Source organism: Lytechinus pictus, chromosome 13, assembly GCF_037042905.1.
Source record: "Lytechinus pictus isolate F3 Inbred chromosome 13, Lp3.0, whole genome shotgun sequence".
In the NCBI taxonomy this organism is placed as follows: domain Eukaryota; kingdom Metazoa; phylum Echinodermata; class Echinoidea; order Temnopleuroida; family Toxopneustidae; genus Lytechinus; species Lytechinus pictus.
The window spans coordinates 26,136,314-26,157,139 of NC_087257.1; the positions used below are offsets into that span (position 1 = coordinate 26,136,314).

General features: G+C 36.2%; 1 protein-coding gene across 1 annotated transcript in view; it reads left to right on the plus strand.

Annotated features, from left to right (window-relative positions):
- Window positions 1-20,826, plus strand: part of LOC129275226 (alpha-N-acetylgalactosaminide alpha-2,6-sialyltransferase 2-like) — a 48,181-nt gene that overhangs the window by 25,027 nt on the left and 2,328 nt on the right. The window contains exons 3-6 of the mRNA XM_054912020.2: window positions 7,949-8,108; window positions 10,882-10,990; window positions 14,174-14,280; window positions 15,967-16,079. Of these exons, the coding sequence (XP_054767995.2) occupies window positions 7,949-8,108; window positions 10,882-10,990; window positions 14,174-14,280; window positions 15,967-16,079 (489 nt within the window). The remainder of the gene's footprint in view (window positions 1-7,948; window positions 8,109-10,881; window positions 10,991-14,173; window positions 14,281-15,966; window positions 16,080-20,826) is intronic.

Here is a 20,826-nt window from a genome sequence, read left to right on the forward strand (position 1 = left end):
TGACATTTGAATTGAGAATGGAAATCCAATTATTACTCTATGGAGCGGTCCATATGCCACTGGTTTACCAAAAGAGATGATCCTTTCGTTGGAGGACATCTTTGGAGGACGTAGATACTCATTAGAGAAGTACTCGGTGATGTGGACACGTAGATAGGATGAAGGATGAGCAATCTACTGAAAAGAGGAAGTGAATACTGATATAATAAATGAACTATTATACTGAAAAAATTGGAGGAGTTGGCAGATGAGCATTGTAACGGCTGCCTGATTGGTAATGCATTTTTAACATAAAATTTTTTAAAGATTTTTATTTCTGTAATGAATTGGAAGATTGTGTCAAAAAGGGCTAGAAATGACTTGTCTGTCACTTTATAAGTAAGTCCTATTTTATCCAACAGTTGCCATAGTGACTGCTAATCAACCAGTCAATATCAACTTAAGTTGTCCGATCTGACAACGTGTCAGACAAAAATGTTGATGGAACACTTCCCTGGATCTCAAATGGTATTTTATCTTATCCCAGTAATATTTACAACTGAAATGTTTTTTATAAAGTACTTTAATAAAAGTAAATGGTTCCCATCATTTTCGGTATCATCTGTTATATATGAATTAAATCATTTCTGCATAATCAGGTATTAGACAAAAGCTTCAGGATAAGTATTTGAAGGGCATTTATTGTGAGAATTTCAATATCACACAGAGCCCTGAGGTGGGGGCCATAATGGTCAATGACCTTTGATAATCTAATATAATTTATATTATTAATCTTTATCAAATATTTAGACATTCTTTAATATATTTTAACCCCCCCCCCTGGTTTTAAACAGAAAAAAATATATATTTGCCTATCAGACACTTGCATTACAAGACAAGAATCAGTTCGTTGCAGGCTTCCTCTCTTTTTCATCAGTATGAAGAGCTAATTATTCATCATGGCTAGACCTTAATCAGTATTCATGATGTATTGATAGCTCCAGGCTAGCATCAGGGCAATGTGTGTCTACTCAAGTGTTTATTCTCATTCTCGTATAAATAAGATGGAGGGAAGAACAGAAAAATTAGCACCTGCTTCTTTAGTATAAATTTATGTTAACATTTGCTTAATTATGTCTGTTTGGTTTCAGTCAGGTGTTATCATTCTAATTTTCTGGTCCTGTAATTAGAGAGGAACTTTCTATTTTTAGCGATCAAATTAATGATGATGATTTTGCCATTCATTGGTACATGTAGGTATCAAGGAAATCTGTAACTTGATTGGTTTTTTATCATTGGAACCATGGAATGGCACCTGAAATTATCGAGGCATATAGTAGGAGACAGTTCTTGGGTATTTTGATTTGGGGGCAAGACAAAGTAAAGATGATTTCTTTTTCTTCTGAATTGAATAATAGCTTTAAAGTTCAATGACCCAGACCTCTTTTTTTAAAACTCTTCTTTGGTCCTTCTTCCTTGTCCTCTTTTCAATTTTCACTTCCTTTTTTGCCTTCTTCCTTTCCTTCCCAGGGCATTTAGTAGTGGACAGTTCTTGGGTATTTCGATGGGGGGGGGGGGGGGAAGACAAAGTAAAGATGATTTATTTTTCTTCTGAATTGAATAATGGCTTTGTTGCCTTCTTCCTTTCCTCCCCTTAAGTCAGTTTATTTTCAATTGGTCTAATGCCAATTTGTCCAATTACCAACTTGTTTACTATCATTTGGTCTACCATCAGTTCGTCCTCTATCCTCATAGCCTAATTGCCATTTTGTCCTCTTACCATTTTGTCTAATAACCAGTTGGTCCAATAGCCACTTAATAGTCAATATACCATTTGGTTTAATTGGGGAAATGAATGAAAATAAAATTGATATTACTTAGACCAACTGGTTATGAGACGAAATGGTTATAGACAAACTGGTGATTAGACAAAGTGGTGATTAGACAAAGTGATGATTAGACCAAATGGTTGTTAACAAAATGCTGATGGACAGAATGGTGTAAGACTAAATGAGGGTAGACCAAGTGAAGAGTGGATGAATATGCAATTTATCCTTTTGTCACCCACTGTAGCGCTACCCCTGGGAGTAGAATAATGTTTGCTCTTATTGCTAGTAGCTAGCAGCCATATTTACATGTCGCTGTGACCCATACTTCAAAGCCTTATCAACATTATTCTTGTTCGATATTTCTTTCAATTCTGACCTGTGACAGCATTTGTAAAAACTGATTCTACAGCAACTTTGATGGCAAGGAAAACCTTGTAAAATTCAAGTGTTACATGTATTAGTTATAAATTATGGTATGAATAAGAAATGCAAACATTACTATTAGTAATAGAAACATGTATTTACTTTGACATTTTACTTAACCATGTACACATTTACTTTTACCATGTATGCACCGCTTTGTTCCAATTTACCGATAGATATTTCATGTTGTAAATTATTGATGTTTTTGAAAACGGTATATAATTTCTTCGTCTTTTTCTTACTATCATTATTATTCTTTTTTTTCTTCTTCTTTTCTTCTTCTGTTATCTTCTCTGTTGTCTTTTCTCTTTTTCGTCTCCCTCTCACTTTTCCCTTCTTCTTCTTCCTTTTTTTTCTTCTCCTCCCCTCCTCTTTACGTTTCGATGATTGCCTTGTAATATTACATTGATGCTTCTGTTCCATATATATTGTTCGTTATACACTGATTTTAAAATGTTTACTTTGTCAATTGTATGTTCCACACGGCCCCAATGGAAATCAGCCTGTGAACTGTTTGGGCTTTTTAACCGTGTATAAATAAAATAAATCTTATCTTATCTTATCTTATCTTATCTTATCTAGTCTAATAGTGACATACAAATGAGATCTTATACTTTTTTTTTCAATTAAGAGGTTGTCCTGTACAGGCCCTCCCATATGAGAACAGTCTGATCCTAGTATACCCCTTTCATGAACCCAATTATGCGGCTAATAGCAGCATAATTTGGTCGTAAAATCGGAGGAGGACCAGAGTTATCCGCATTATTTTGATGCTGCAATTATCCGCATAATAGCGGCATCGGGACCAGATTTTGACTTTATGAAGGCATTTCCAAAGTAATGCGGATAATTGCCATGGTGCGGTCACAAGGTTACCCTTTTCCAACACAACCGCATTGGACGGGGTGTGTGCGGTTGCCATGACGATTATCCGCCTTTTTCAGGACGGGCGCTCGTAAAAATAATTTATGGAGTTTGTGAACGCAATTTTTATTGAATTATCCGCATTACTCTTAGGCGGCTAATTGGAGAATATGTTTTATTGGGTTTATGAAAGGGGTATCAGTATTTTCCCCTCTCTCTGTTTTCACACCGAGTAGGTTTTCCTATAACGGGTTCCATTCTCTGATGATACTCCTGATCCAATTTTTCCACCATCAGTGGTAGCTGTCTGTCTTCATCTCATGGAAACCATCCACCATCTTTTGCACTCCAACTATATTTCTTTATTTTTTCTCCTTCCTATTTATTAGATTGGCCTATGATCTCTCAAGGCGCTTCTCCACTAGCCTGGGTTTTCTATTTCTTGCCCCATTCTCCGAGATTAATAATGAGATAAAAAATCAAAATACCTTTCTCAAGTATACCAACCAAATCTGACAATGGACTATAGAGCGTGCAATATTATATATCCTTGTATTATCATATTCATATCAAGCCAAAATCATAAATGTGAGTGCGTCTTTGCGAAAAAGCATGCCACAATTTATATTAGAAAATTAAGGATTGCAATCTTAGTATGAAACCCTTATCTAGTTTGGTCTTTGCAACTTTGTTACAAGTATTCCCAAGCTTGTTGATAGTGCTAGGGTCTTTTGCAGAGACAGATTTTCAGCCATTCCCAAAATCTAATGCAACTTGATTTTTAACTATTCAGAAACTCATATTTTTAGTTGTGTTCAAACTTCAAAGTTTCAAATGCAACCTATTTCTTATTCTTATTCATTTCATTTATGTTTCATTACAAACTCATGTAAAACAAATACATACAAAAGCTAAAAATAAAAATTGGAAGGATCCCAAGAAAATCATAGCTCTGCAATGGGCCATAGAAATAACAGGATAATGTGAACATTTGGGCTGATGTAAAATAGGTCTTTATATTATCCTCTATCCCCAGTGCTACCTGTCTGTCTTGATCACTCAAAATTATTGGCAAGATATGATTTCCTTCCCTTAAATAATATTCAATGCTGAAAGTACATTGGAATATAGATGAGGCCTGGATCAATTGGTTTCCACTCAGAATCCACTTGTATGCATTCATATTCATTGCTGCAAGATTGTATCGTGTCAGCTTTACTTCTTGTTTTTCTATCTAGTATCTATTGGTTTTAGTGTGCTGATCTTGGATATATATCTCTTTCTGTATTAATAACAATGTGCCTCAAGTGCATACATGGATGAAATCCTTTCCGTTCTATGAAGAGTTTAGAAGATTTTTTCTGCAGTTGATAGGAAATATCAGTTGCAATTTCTAATTGATGGGTCAATTTTATCTACAGTATCAGTGCATATTACATGTTAGAGGAAGCAGGATAACAATATATTGCTTTAATGGGAACAGATTGCAAGAGTTGCGATTGGTTGATGACCTATAAAATTGACTTGGAATTGATTGCAAGTTTTTTGCAACACCCCAGTTTTACTAAAGATTGTTGGGTATTTCTTTTATCATTGGTGCCACATCGGTTTGTTTCCAATTCGTCTAATGCCAATTCGTCCAATTGCCAACTCGTCTCCTATCATTTGGTCTACCATCAGTTCATCCACTCACCACATACTGTAGTCTAATTCCGTCTAATAACCAGTTGGTCCAATAGCCATTTAGTCCATATACCATTTGGTCTAATTGAACTGTTAAGTTGTGCAAAATGAATGAAAATGAAATGGATATTAGACCAAGTGGTTATGAGACAAATGGTCATAGACAAAATAGTGATTAGACAAAGTGATGATTGGACCAAATGGTTGTTAGACAAAATGTTGATGGATGGAATGGCATTATACTAAATGAAAGAAGACCATGTGGTGAGTGCATGGACAAGTTGGCAGTAGACGAATTGGCAATTTACCGTCACAACACTGCTGATGCTGCTTGGGAGGACAGATATTGTTGAAGAAGGATACTATTAAAAACAACTTTTTTTTTGGACCGGAGACCACATATGATTTTTCAGCAGACTCTGATGGCGGATGGGGCCATGATGTTTTGTCTTTTTGCAACTCTTAGTTACTCCACTGCATACATGCAATGCGGAACGAGGCCTCCTAATAATCTGCATTATTCTGGTCCTCAACTTTCCATGAATACAAATTTATTTCAATACTCCTTATTGACTATAGGCCTACAATTATATATCCATATTTCTGTTTGATGGTTAGGCGTATTTGTAGGTTCACATGTATGGATGTTGGAATTAATTTTGAAGCTGGATGACCTCCTTTTTATTGATCAATTAATGATCCTTGATCTGTATAAAAATTGTTTCACAAAACCATGTTATCGTGAAAGGCTTCAAGTACACTTGAAAAGACATGAAAATAAATCAATATCAAATTGACCCCTTTAGTTTGACTTATAAAGTCCACATGAATTCTGACAATGAAATTGATTTTTTACACTCTGTAGGAAATCCTGTGCTTGCCCTGTATATATCTACCACAGCAAGAAATACGGACGTGTTCATCATTGCTTTAAAGGGATGAGGGCGATATTCTACCAAGTCCAAATCTATAAAAGATGACGACCCCAATAATTGTAAATTTTTAACAACTGTAAAGTTGCACACAAAATTACAAATGACTGGAACACAAAGTATTACTATTCAGACTATATTTTTTTGTGATGTTCAAACTGATTAGGAGTCTATTGTGACATAATATTTTAAAGTTGTGAATTTGAGGCAGAGAATATTTGCTAAGAACATGTGCTGATAGTAAACCACATTTTCATGCACCAAATATAAGCTACAGTTTTAAATTTCGCACAAAATTAAACATGTTACCCCACTGAGAGCGTTCCTCAAACAACGACAGCTTCACGTGAAGTGGTTTTGAAAACCACTTTCAGGTGATCAAATGGGAGCTCCACCAAAGCGATCTTCCAAACTGGTTTCCTGAACTAGTTTCCAGTAAACTAGTTTTCGAAAGTATAGTGAAAACATTGTCTTAGCCATCAACTAGTTATTACCTTGTTTTCCCTGACCTGGATCTTTGCTGATTAAACCATGGATGTGCTACAAGACAGTTCCTTGACCATGGTTGGACAGTTTCCTGATTGAAACTTCTATGAAATAGGAAGTAAACAGGACCTGTGTTAACTGTTTACATTCAATAATTTGTCCTGCAGTTCTACCCACTTCGTAAACAGTTAATTGTGTGTACAATATAGAGTAGTAGGTGCTTTTATTCCCACTTGGTCTCAGAGAAAGTATTTTGCCAGTAAGGAAGCAGTTTCTTGTAGTATCCCGAAAAGACAATGCACAAGCTAGCACACTGTAGGTACATTTACCTATCAAATTATGAAAACTATTGCTGGGATAAATGTATCACGCAGGGATATACGTAGTAGCTCCATAGTTTGAAAAAGGAAATTCCAATATAAAGCCAGAAGAATCCTCACGTACATGGCTATCATGATTTAATGTCCTGATTATTTTGTGAATTATTATTAGGTCCTGAGAATATACAAATTTCCTTTTATTTGACTATTAAGACCTAAAGTGCTCCACATGATTATTTTCTGAATACAGGCCTGTAATTTTATTGTCTCGCCTGCAGAGCAGAGCGAGACTATATATGTGCCACTTTTCTGACAGCGGAGGCGACGGCGTCAACATTGAAATCTTAACCTTTAAGGTTAAGTTTTTGAAATGTCATCATAACTTTATAGAAAGTATATAGACCTAGTTTATGAAACTTGGACATTAGGGTAATTAAGTATTACTGAATATCCTGCCTGAGTTTCAGGTCACATGACCAAGGTCAAAGGTCATTTAAGGACAATGAACTTTGGCCATGTTGGGGTATTTGTTGAATTACCATCATAACTTTGAAAGTTTATGGATCTAGTTTGTAAGACTTAAGACATAAGAGTAATCAAGTATCACTGAACATTCCATGCAAGTTTTGGGTCCCTTGACCAAAGTCAAAGGTCATATTAGGTCAAAGAACAATGGCCATATTGGGGGGTAATTGTTGAATTTCCTTTATAAGTTTGAAAGTTTATGGATATAGTTCATGAATATAGTTCATGAAATGTGGACATGGGGTAATCAAGTATCACTGATCATCTTGCACAAGTTGTAGGTCACATGATCAAGGTCAAATGTCATTTAGGGTCAATGAATGTAGTACTACATATGTATTATATTCAGGCTGTTTAGACTGTCACCCGGGGGAAGGGGGAGAGAAATCTTATCTCTTTACGACCGACCGTCCATACATCCCCCGGTGTCCGGGAGATTGGCACCGGGGGATGAGTGGGCTAGGTCATCGGCATGGTTTCGTAAGGCGCGCCCGCACATGATAACGCGGGAAATGCAATTACTTGCAGCTAGCCGAGCACTAGCACATTACTGAGCGGAAGCAGTTCTCTTGACACCACATTTTGCGCATGCGCACTTATTAAAACAGGTGCTCGATCTCGGATTACGAGCCAAGGTCGCTCTTCCTTAGAAAAATCCGGGGGATAGAACCGGGAGACGGGGGACAATCCTCCAGACCGTCCAGACTGCCGATTTTCCGGAGGATGTCCCGGATGACGGGGGACAGTCTGAACAGGGGGAGTAATGGTGTTTTTTGTAACAATATTTTATAGTTGTTTTCAAAGTCAGCACTGCTGCTATATTGAATCATGTAATGCAGGCAAGAATGCCAGAGGCGCTCCACTTGTCTCATATCATTTTTCTTGCCATCATTTTCTTTTTCTACAGAGCTTGGAAGGGTTATGAGCCATCCTAATTTCACCAACTCAGGTCTTTTTGGTGATAAAAAGCGCCCTCAATGTTTACGCTGTGCGGTGGTTGGCTGCGGGGGCATCTTAAATGGATCCAATGCCGGCCCTGAAATCGATAGCCATGATCTTGTGTTCAGGTAAGATTACTCAGAGCACTAATGTCATTTTTCCTCTGTTAATACATTGTAAAGAGAGAAAATACTTATACTTATTACCCCCCCACTACAATGCATATAACATGGTCATGGCCATACACAATTTTTTTTCCTGGGGGGAGGGGGCAGGACGTGTATACATTTTCAAAGATTGTAGAAAGCGAGAGTTAAGCAACCGTTCTTGTCATATGGGCAGTTTTGCATTTCTTAAGTGAAATTGAAGGAATTTTGTGCATATTTTTGGTGGTGAATATTTTGAAAATTTTCATTAAAAAAAGGTGAGTTATGATGGATAATATTCGTATGCTGATTTTATTTGGCAGAATTTCAGAATTTTGTAATTTTCTTTTATTCCATTAATGCATTATTATCCGTATTGTCCACCCTTTTATTTATTTTTGTGTACCATTTTAATATCTCTATGGGTGATGGAGTACATTTTTTTTTTCAATGAGATGTGGGATTGGATGCTTCATGCATTATTATCGACTCTGCCAGAATTGGGATTATGAATGTGATATAGCCTCATCTTTCATTATCCATGTCATCATACCCAATTACAGAGTGCAGTATCACTGATGCATGAGTCATAAATCATAAATTGATTTAATTTCAAAACTGGTATTACAGCATGATGCACAAAGAGAATTCCAGTGAAACCCATTGGTGGATTATTGACCCCCCCCCCCCCCACTCAGCATGTTTCTAGAATCATGTACAACATTTGTCAATTGTAAAAAAATATATAGCCATTGCTTTGTGATAGCAAATGTTATCCCATGCAAGACTCTCCAAGCACTGCTCTCTCTCTCCTATTTTTCCAAGTTGAGATTCAAACCTGTGGACTTTTTTTTTTTTTTACAGTTCTAGTAGAATATTCATGGTAAATTCAGTATTTGCCAAAATGCAAGGAAGCCAGCTCTAGCAAATATCTTGTGCAAGCAATCCATGAATGATTTATTAAAAAGCAAGCACTCTTATGTGAAGTGGGTCAAAGTTTTACTTGTTTTCTGTAAATTTTGAGTCCTCCTTTCATTTAAATTCATTTCCTTTCTAATCTCTATCTCTCTCTCTGAATGTCTCTCTCTTTATCTGTATTATTCGTTAATATAATTCTTTTCTTTATTTGTATATTTATTTATTTTTGTTTATTTTATTTTTTGGTGTTTATTTTGTGGTCTCAGTATTTCCTTGTTCTTTTTATTTTTTCTGTCTATTTTTCTTTATTTGTTCACTCTTTTTCCTATTTTCCTTTCTTTATTTTAGCTTCTTCCTTCCTACTTTTATTTTCTCTGAATTGCCCCGTTTCTATCTTTTCTTAATCAAGCCTCTACTGTCAAACCATGATTTCAAATTTTCTATTCACCATCATGTTTTTGCTCATAAAATAGAGTGGAAATGGAAGTAAAGTAATAATGCCTTATTGCCTTCATAGCATATCAATTATTCATTCGTTCATACTGGAGTGCCCTTTGATGACCAGCGGTGCGTTTGATTGCACGAAGAGGGTGTTTAGCGGAGCATGCTGTATAGCGTAACTGAATCAAAGTGTGAACTGAAATGATGCAGATGAAAGAGAAGTCACTCCTAATTATTTCTGAGAAGTGAGAGGAGCCTATTGTAATGGGAGTTTTTTTCATCCTTTTTTTTTTTCAAGAGGCAAAAAGTTAAGAGAAGAGAGAGGGAGAGAGAGTGATTGAAAGGAGTATGGGATATGAGAAGTGGGGAGGGAGAGGCTTTGAATTAAGGTGGTTTCAAACCGCCTCGATCACAAGAATCCCCGTTAAATTACGAGAACTTTTTTAGGCTGAAAAATACCCATTAATTATTCCTGCATTCACACCGCCCTGAAACATACCCTTCGGGATAAGTTCCTGAAGTTACGAGCATGCGCAGTATGGTCTGATAAGCAGCAAGGCGCGAAATTCAAAATCACTAGCCCAGCAGCAACCCATGCACGGCGCCGCACCCAACGACACGCTGGGCTAAAAGTTCCCGTAATTTGCTTTCAGACCGCCAAAATACCCACGACCTTGGAAAAATCCCCGCGAAAGTTCTCGTAATTTCGCCAAGTACCTACTATTTATCGGGTATTTTCTTTCGGGGATATTACGCGTAGTTTGCTTTCAGACCGCCAAAATACCTGGTATTTTCTGATCGGGGTAAATTTCCCGATCGGAGAATACCTGGAACTGGCGAACTTCGAGGCGGTCTGAAACCACCTTTAGAGAGAGAAAAGACATGAGCAAAGAGAGGTAGTTTATGTTGTAAGATCGCTCTGTTAGTAGTAGCTGTGGCATGACGGCTTTAAACCTACTGATTCAGAGGTCCTTAGTTTGAGCCGTAGGTCATGTTTTTTTGCATGGTTACGTGTAAGGTTAGTCCAAGATGAAAATACATGTACATGTAGAGTGCTGTGAAAGCCTATGTATATTGTACACACATTGTTGTGTTAAACTAGGCATAAACATACTGAATGTCTGCTTGAATAATATAAATAAAATGTATATATATATATAAACAGGCCTGTATGATTAAAGTCCAGTGATTTTTTTTCCTATCCAATCCAATAGTCATTTGATATAGCACCTTTTCCTTTCGGTTACAAAGCACTGCACACACACTACTCCATGTTTGGGCCTATAAAACAATCATTCAGCACATGATCAGCATAATAGTCCATGCTGTCCATTTGTCCTCTTAGCAAAATAGATAGATTTAATAGCTTTCTTATTTTTTTCTTTTTTTTTTTCAGATTAAACAGAGCAATGTCATCTGGTCGTTTTGCTCAGGATGTTGGCGTGAAGACAAGTCTTTATACCTTCTTTCCAGAATCAATGCATGCCCAGGATGTCATTGATGATGTAAGTACATGTATTTACACTGTACTAGGGAAAAATAAGAGAAGGCTCGGGGCTTATCCACCCCTGAAATGCCCCCAAGAATCTTGAAAAAACAAGAAGTTCCCATATAGAGTCCAATGCAAACTGAAATAAAGCAAATTTGATTGGTGAACTTAAAAAGTAGCCCTGGACCCCATACCACAAAGGTTTACAGCGCTTTAATTGTATATTTGATTTTCACGATTGATTGTACATTTAGCCAATGCAATAAATCGTAGAAAAATGTCCTTTGATCATTGCTAAGCTTTCTGGCACTGCCCACTGGAAATGTTTTTTATCAATTTTTTCCCTGCACTGTACCTGTGCCCGATTATCGATTTCTGAATTGATTGATCTTGTCATTTGAAAGGTATGAAGTTGAGAGTATATTGAGTAAAAATTGGTTTGCTCATGCAACTATGTCTCGTTCAGAAGGCATTTAATTTGGGATCTCGATATAAATACTGTAGATACATACACAGACTAATAAAGTGCATGAATGAGGGTAAATTTCGGGCTATAATAATGAAAATGTAAATCATTTGTGAATCGTATAGGGTATTTATAAGTTTGAACATTTGGAATGAAAAAAAAAAAACCTTAAAATTCCACATGATCTTTCACAATACACGTAGCACTGTTTACATGAGATCACAGTCAGGGTACACAATACAGTCCACAAAGTTCTTTCAAAGTATTCTTCTTGATACATTGTGCAAATAAAATGTAAAAGAATAAGGTGTTAACATGAAGGAATACCTTTGCACATCAATGATGCAAGATGATGTTTGAATGTTTGTACGTACACGTCCCTATTGACAGAGAAAAAACATTGAAAAGAGATGTTCATTCTATCCAAAGTACATGCACATTAATAGCCAACACTAATAATACTGTCATCTTGGTGATTTACAGTATCCACAAGTTGTCACATAAAACCAGCAGATCATTGCGTTCATACAAATATCTCAAGCTGGAATCACAAATGTGATGCATCAAAATGCAACGCAAAACACTATCACTGATGCTTTGAAACAATTTTTCATCAATGTTTATTCTCCCTTATTTAAAATCCAGCCTTGAGCATTCACAATTCATTTCTCAACAAGGAGAAAGTCTATCATATAATCGTGATTGAGATATTTGTTGCATCCAAGCATCCAACAACCATGATTCTGTACATATTTTGAATGTTTCATGTTTTAAGTATAGTTTATTTTTGCGCATGAGTGGAAAATATATTGAATGCAACCATGGGTGAAAAACATCTTTGAAAAAGTGTTAATGGGATTTTTTTATTCAATTCAAAATACATTATAAAATAGACTGACACATAAAAGGTTTAAAAAAGTGTTAAGAGTACATAAAGTATGAGATTTGTGAATTAATAAAACATTAAGTATCAACTAAAAAAGTTCCACATGTGGTACAATGAGAGATATTGCACTACAAGTTTTGTACTCGTACACTTGAATATGAAATAAAAGTTCAGAAAAAGGCAAAATGATACAAAACGGTCAAATTTGTGCAATGCAAAAGTGAATAGGGAAAACGGAATGACTCCAAAATGGTGTTAAAGATTGCATTGACATAAGAAAGCAAAATGTGTGTAGTGAATACAGCTTTACACTGTTGACTCATTGTATGAGAGTTATAAACATCATTAGATTCAATATTTACAGGAACAAGACAAATTTGAACCACATGGCTCTTCTCAGTTTTTGGATTACAACAGGAAATTATTCATGTGAACTGGAACTACATTTATGAGCCATGAACTACAGCATACTAATTTATTTAGTCCACGATTAAAGATGGAACAAATGAAGATTTGAGAATATTTTCTACTGAAATGAATACGGTTGTCAAGTTTCACTTTTCAATGATAATTGGTTAATTGCATGTATGAGGCTTACATGTATATGGCTATCTTAAGTATGCACTTGAAATACACTTACCACTACTGCTGGTTCATATCAATTTTAGCTTTTTTAATAGTGAAATATTTCTGAAAAAATCTGGATGATGTAATATGTAGGAAGAAATTTAATTTGTGTCTCATTTTTTAGAATAAAAAATAAAAAAAATATATATATATCAGTTAATGAAATTGTATTTATTGATTGATTACAACCCCATAGACTCACAGCTTTGATATTTCCTGTTTAAAATTAGAATCCACCTCTCCTGTTACTCTCCTCATATTTTTTTCTTCTTAAAATACGTATAATGTATCAGACTTGCTCTTTAACTTGCTTACCTTTTCTCAATTCACACAGGATTTTTTTTTGCCTGTATACCAAATAGTGCATTGAAATTTTTGGATTTATGTACGCATGTGATCCCAAAGTCAAGGACTTAATTCTTTACCCCTTCTTTACCATATAAATCTTATCATCTTGTCTTGAATAATTTTTTAGAGGTTAAATTCATTTATTTCAACCTTTTTTTAAAACTATATGAAAAGAGATTATATCATGAACAATGAATACTATTTCTATTGACATGCACAGGTTTTTTTGTGTGATGAAACATTTTTTTTAGCCATAATAAACCTATAAAATGTTTGTCACTCAAAAACATGTATTGGAGTGGATTTGCAGGTCATCATGGGCACACAGGGATCAAAGATTGTCTGAATTATGATATAATATTCATGTACAGGTTAATCTGCATGAATCAGATATCTTGGGACCTAAGAATTAACCCTATCGAAATTTGATTTAAATAATCAAAAGAAGCAATGTCTTGCATGTATGTTGTGCCCAATCTGTTCTGAAATGTTGCTTTGACAGGCGATTATTTGCATAATGAAAGGTCAACTTCAATTAGCAGATTCAACTGTCTAGATGAAATTTAAAAAAAGAATAAGAAAAAAAAATTAGGAAAAGGATAACAAAGGAAAAGCAAGTGGATTGAACAAATGGAGAATAGAAATCAGTATTTTGTGGAAAAGGTAGTAAGGTAGTATTAAGGCAAGGAGAGGTGATTTCTCCGTGGTAAATACATGTAAGTGAAATGATAAGTAGCAATTGAATGAATGTCTAATTGATACTTACAGTATAAGTAATATTGAAGTCATGAATGGAAATATATGTGAAATCGATATTGAAATCAAAAGTTGAATATATGTTAAAGTATTTTTATTGATTTTTTTTTTCACAGAGTGCAATGTATGTATACACCATGTTCAAACAGTACGATGTTGATTACATGGAGAGTATTATCAACAGTCAACCTCCACCTATTTATGTTTCAAAAGGCAAAAAATAGTAAGTGAAACATTAGATGCTGTCATGTACCAGGATAATATTACCACAGCTGTCCAGGCATGTTCATGTTATATCTGAGAGGAGATATTTGATAACATATTCTTGTAACAGACTACTTTTCAAGCCATTATGAAAAAAGTTATGGGTCGGTTTACAGAAACAATCATTAGAGAAATATTGCTAGAGCTGTGTAGGCATGTTATATTAGAGAAGTGATATTTGATTACAGATTGTTTGTAACAGACTACTTTTTAAGCCTTTATTAAATAAGTTATGGATCAGTTTCAGAAAAGATCATATAGAAAATAACAAAGAAGCATGAAACTTTTAAGGGTTTTAACTTACATGCCAGTATCCTGCTATTGAACTTAATCTGTTTTACAAGTACTTTTTTTTTCTTTGTTTCTGCTTTTCACTAATTGCTTCCTTATAGTCATGTTGGAATACATTAATGAATCAGGTGGAGACATTTTGCTGACATGCACCCCCCCCCCCTTTACAGGCACTCCCTCTTTTTGTGTGAGTTTGCCATCCTGTTTGAAGTGATAAAATATACAGGCACATACATTGTATACATGTTTAGACATGACTTAGAAAAATACATATATATAAACTGACTTTAATAGCCTAGCCTATACCTATTGAGAAACATGTTTTAACAGAATCATTTGGCCTATGTACAAAACCTTGGTCAATTTTGTCAGAATTGTATTAGAATTCCTATTGTATTTATGTAAAATAGGAGTTCATCTTTCAAGATTTTGTTGCCATTCTCTGCTTTCTCTCATCTTCATGAATATTTCTTTCTATTTTTCTCTTTCCTTGTTCTTTTGTTTCTGTCCCTTGTGTCTTCCATCTCTTATGTCATTTTTTTTCTGGCCTAAATCTTTCTTTCTCTCCTCATGCTATCATACTCTCTGTCTTTCATTCTCTCTCTATCTATCGTTCTCTCTCTTATGCCTTTCTCCCCCCTTCCCCCCCCCCCTCTCTCTCTCTGTTGTTCTTTCCTTTTTTTCTCTCCTCATGCTATCATACTCTCTCCTCTGTCTTTCATTCTGTCTTCTCTATCATTCTCTCTCTTATGCCTTTCTTTCTCCCCCCTTCCCCCCTCTCTCTCTGTTGTTCTTTCCTTTTTTTCTCTCCTCATGCTATCATACTCTCTCCTCTGTCTTTCATTCTGTCTTCTCTATCATTCTCTCTCTTATGCCTTTCTTTCTCCCCCCTTCCCCCCTCTCTCTCTGTTGTTCTTTCCCCTTTCTTTCTCTCCTCATGCTATCATACTCTCTCCTCTGTCTTTCATTCTGTCTTCTCTATCATTCTCTCTCTTATGCCTTTCTTTCTCCCCCCTTCCCCCTCTCTCTCTGTTGTTCTTTCCCCTTTCTTTCTCTCCTCATGCTATCATACTCTCTCCTCTGTCTTTCATTCTGTCTTCTCTATCATTCTCTCTCTTATGCCTTTCTTTCTCCCCCCTTCCCCCTCTCTCTCTGTTGTTCTTTCCCCTTTCTTTCTCTCCTCTTGCTATCATACTCTCTCCTCTGTCTTTCATTCTCTCTCCTCTATCGTTCTCTCTCTTATGCCTTTCTCCCCCCCTCCCTCTCTCTCTGTTGTTCTTTCCTCTGTCTTTCTCTCTCTATCATTTCTCTCTCCATTTTATTTCTTCCTTCTATTTCTTCTTTCTCCATACAGTAAACTGAAGAAGCCACCTATACCGCCTGACAGGCTAAAGCTCTTACATCCAGACTTCTCCCGTTATGTCTTTACAAGATACCTAGATGGCAAATCACATAGACCAACCACAGGTAAGTCCCGGATCATGCTCACTCTCCTTCAGGGAAAAATACACGCTGGCTGGGGTGGACTTAGCCCCCAAAATGCTCAAAAGAGCACCGAAAACTAAAAAAGGGAGCCCTCGAAATTCCAATTCATTGCAATGTAAAGCTTATCCAATTTAGATTTAGGCAGTAAGTTGGGAAAAGTAGCCCCCGAAAATAAAACAATAATTTTTTGCCTGCTCTCCTCAATGGTTTCCCCACAAGGTCTGATCCAGCTTGGGTGTGGCCTTGTGGAGTGTGCCATATTATAGGAGGACAAATGTTTTTAATATGGACCAATAAATGTAAATGAATCTGAATCTGAATCAATCCTGGTGGGTGTTTCATAAAGCTATTCGTAAGATATGAATTACTTTACGCACGACTGGTGATCCTTTCTTGTGCTATGTAATATCCCTATATTATTGATTTATGACCTAAGAACATGTTCCAGTTGTGCGTAAAGTTGTTCGTAACTTTACGAACTTCCTTATGAAACACCCATCAGATCATCTTCTGTAGTCCTTTGGCATGGATTTCGAGTGACAGGACATTTGCTTTCGGTGACAATTGCTCTGGGCTTTATTTCATCTAAGAGAGGGTTGGGGTTGCAGGAGGTGTTTATGTTAGGTTTAGGATGGGGTATAGTGTTGAATGCAGGGTTGAAGTTGGTCATTCCATTAGTGTGTGTGGAATTTACAGCAGAGCAATTGTCATTGGAGCAAATGTCATGGAACCGGTCTTTCAGCTAGAATGATTAGAACTATCCGGTATGTGTTGATTGATCTTCCCTAACCAGGGGCCCGTTGCAGAAAGAGTTGCAATCAATCGCAACTCTAAAAATCATGCGCAACTTGATTTTCAACCAATCAACAGTGCGCATTTTTGACTTGCGATTGATTTTTTGACTTGCGTTTATTAAAACGCAACTCTTTCTGCAACGGACCCCAGGCTTGTTAAATATGAATAGATCTAGACCGATCTAGACTTAGTCCAGATTGGAGGTCTAAGAAGGGAGATGAGTGGATTGGCACTGGTTTAGGGAATGGGAGACAGAAGGCCCTCTGTGTTTAATAGCTTTGAGAAAGAGAGCTTCCACACACAACATCCAATCTAGACTAATCTAGACCTACATGTAATCTCTGGTTGTGCTTGATTAGACATCAAACCTCTGGAGCAATGAATTCTATGGCCCATATTCTGAAGTGCAGCGTAACTCTTTTGAAAAGCTGAAAATGTCACAAATTTGTTTACCTAGTAATATATTTCAAAATTTTACTGTGCTCTTTCATTAAATTCAGTTCAAGTTGATTAATAGCAGATTATGGTCTGCTTGTTTCTCCGTAACTAAAGGTTAATTTAGAACTATGAGTTGTTGAAAGTGATGGATCAGTTGCAAATGATTGCAACTAATAGTTTTTTTGCAACACATCAATAAAAAGGTGATTTTCAGGCCCTCCATGAAATTGATCTTAGTCTCAGCCAATCAGATACAACGATTTCAGTAGCTTACAACATCTTATATTATATAGCATTGAGACATGCTGCACACACCCCTATCGCGTAATCTAGTGAAGCATTGTTGCATCGAATTTGAAAAGGATATTTTTATGTACACTGCTAACAATTACTCAGACGTTCGAAGAATAAATTGTTATTTGCAGAACAATCAACTTTATAGTCACAAAGTACAAGATGCCCTGCCTTACCCAAACAATAAAATATTTATGAGAAATTAAATGTGAAGTACACCCTAGCAACAAGTTCATTTTAGTAATATAGAAAATTCACACAATCAGAAAAATAACAATGTTATTATTAATTCAAATGTAAAATAGGAGAGAAATAGCATTTTTGCCTATTTTGATTATTTTCTTTAAAAACACAGCACAAGCAATATGTAAATATGGGGAATAAATGATGTTCGGTAGAAGCTGTTAGTTTCCTGAGGGTTTTATTTTTGCGAATTTCACTTTAACTGCCAAACGGATAAGAATTTTATGCGGAAATATTAACACATTTAGGATCTCGGGCTGATGTCCCCAACAGCAAAGCTTAGCTATTGAAAACATGCTGTCTGGTGAACTATCTGAGATATTCACCTCTATATGTACAAAAAATAAAAGGTTGAAAAACTACAGTGTTAATTCAGAAAGTTAGTTAGAATTTTACAAACTCAGAGCCTAAAAATGTGACATCGTATTTTTGTCAGTTGAATGCGGTGGATTCACAATACAGTGCACCATCTATCCGTTGCAGCGGACAGACCGAAATTCGCAGTGCCTCATGGGAAAAAGTTGACATCCATTGCGCGCGCTAGTAATATACATGTAGTGCATACATGCAAATGATTATTCAGCGCTAGGCGATGCGGTTCGACCGGATATGCTGTTACTATCGTCCAGGAGGTGGGAGGCAAATTTGTCCTCATACTTCAAAAAATTTAGACCGTTTTTGGTGAATTCTTGCCATATGGTTTTCATTTAAAAACATCAGTCAGATTAAAGTACACTAGCACTGTGCGCTGCCTGCGCCTGTTTGCAATGTTGACCCCAAATTAGAAATTTGGCCTGTTCACTGCAACCGATAGATGGCGCACCATATTGTGAATCCACAGAATTACAGGGGTATTAATCTTACACAGCCCAGACCTCTCCTTTTTGTATTCTTCTTTCTCGCTTCATTCCTCTTCCTCTTTTTTCCTTTTTTTTTTCACTAATTGAAAAATCATAAGTGAAATGGTTTGCCTTTTGCACTACCCCTGATTGTTAAGTCACTACTTTGATCTGAATCTTTCAGACAAGCTGCGTTAAGAGTTCAAATGGCATGTGATAAAAATATTAATAATCCGCATACTAAGAATCTTGCTTTAGGACAGGTCAGAAGTCGGTCACGTGGTAAAGGGTAGTTTTTCCCCCATCAATCATCACGCGCAGTGTTGACCTTTTTTGTTTCGCTAATCTTTTTCAGCCCATAGGGTCATATTGCATTATGAAGTAGTTTGAGTACACATGAATTGAAGAGGTCATTGTCACTCTATCTTTTTGGGGCCATTTTTCTCCATCACCTGCAGTGACGATCGCGTAAGGTCTAGATGGGCGTGCGCAGTAAAACTTATTTGCGCAAAGTAAAAGTGTATTGCCCCTCGATTGTAAACGTAAAATTCCTTTGTAATAAAGGTTGCTGGAGCAAGATCTCGGATGCTTGCGCACAGTTTACTACATACGCGCTAGCATTAAAACAAGCATAATCGTCTCTAAGGATTTTTTTTCAAAGGAAACCTTGATTTAAATAAAAAATCAAATTCTTCTTTATAGAGACGTATTGATATCGGTTTCTTTTTTTATAGTGGTTCCCGATACAGAATAAAAAGGAAATAATCACCTCTTGATTTCAAGTGATGCAAACTATCACTTTCTCGGCAAGCTGGATGTACTCACTATCATTCCTCAGCTTCACTCTGGAAACATATCTACATCCAGCTTGCCTCGTGAGAGTTTGCCCAACGGTGATTATTTGTTTAATATAGGGTGCCTAGTTACGGCATGCATGCTTGATGGTAATCATGCTTTATACACACGGATTTGTGTAGACTTAAAATATATCACGTTGGAAGGATGGGGTGTATGTTGGTGTTGAATCAATCTAAAGTCATTCCTTTTCAAAAGTACAGACAAATCTTTGAAACATTGAAGGAGTATGAAAGTGCTACTATTATGGCATTAATCATTCAGGCCTGTCAACTACTTCTTTTTTCCCAGTAGTCACCCCGTTTTTAAGATTTTTTAATCAACCATAAAGAGGAGCACTCAAAAAATAAATCGGCCTATATATGTATTTGTGTGGTGGGGTATGGGTGTCAGAGTAATATAGTTTTTTAACACTTGTAGTTCCTCAATGTTGAATATAAGAATGCTAAACATGTCTTAATTAAAAAAAAAGTGAGGGAGACACACCGGACATCGAGCAGAAAAAATTGCGCTGTGCAATTAGGACTCCTTTTTCATTTTCACATGTTTGCTGGCCTGAATTATGTTATATTATATGCCTTAATAATAATAATAATAATAATAATTAGACTTATATCGCGCCAAATCCACTCTGTAGAGTGCTCAAGGCGCTTATATTCATAGGGATGGATTCAAGGATTTTTAAAATTTTTTAAATTTCATTTTTCATTTCATTTATTTCACATTAAAAAACATACATAATATGACAGAAAATCACAAAATTAAGGAAGAAAGAAGAAATTTTTCCATGTACATATAAAATAGATTAACATACAATAAAATTGATATAAAATGGTAAATAATGTGACTGGGGCTAGTAAAAGCAGAGCTTATCGAGTCTAGCCCCGGCAGAAAAGGAGAAGGAAGGAGAGGCTCACCCCGGGAGCATTTACAGTTAGAGGCAGAAGAGGGTAGGGACAGAAGCAGGCCAGGGATTCTGATCCGACACGAAGAGCCGCGACCGGCCACACAGCCAGCCGCTCCGCTGACACGGCAAGAGAGTCCATCTTCTTATGAACACCTGCACAAACACCCATGCATCCAATTCCATAACAAAAACAGGGAAAAATCCATCTTTGCTTCAAAATTACATCTTTCCACCCATGCACTACTTTTCTTAGAATTTTTGAATGATTTTACAGCATTAGATTATCATACCAATTTTATCATACATGTAAATGATTCTAAATTTGATTGGAGGAAAAAATGAAATCATAAACCATTAA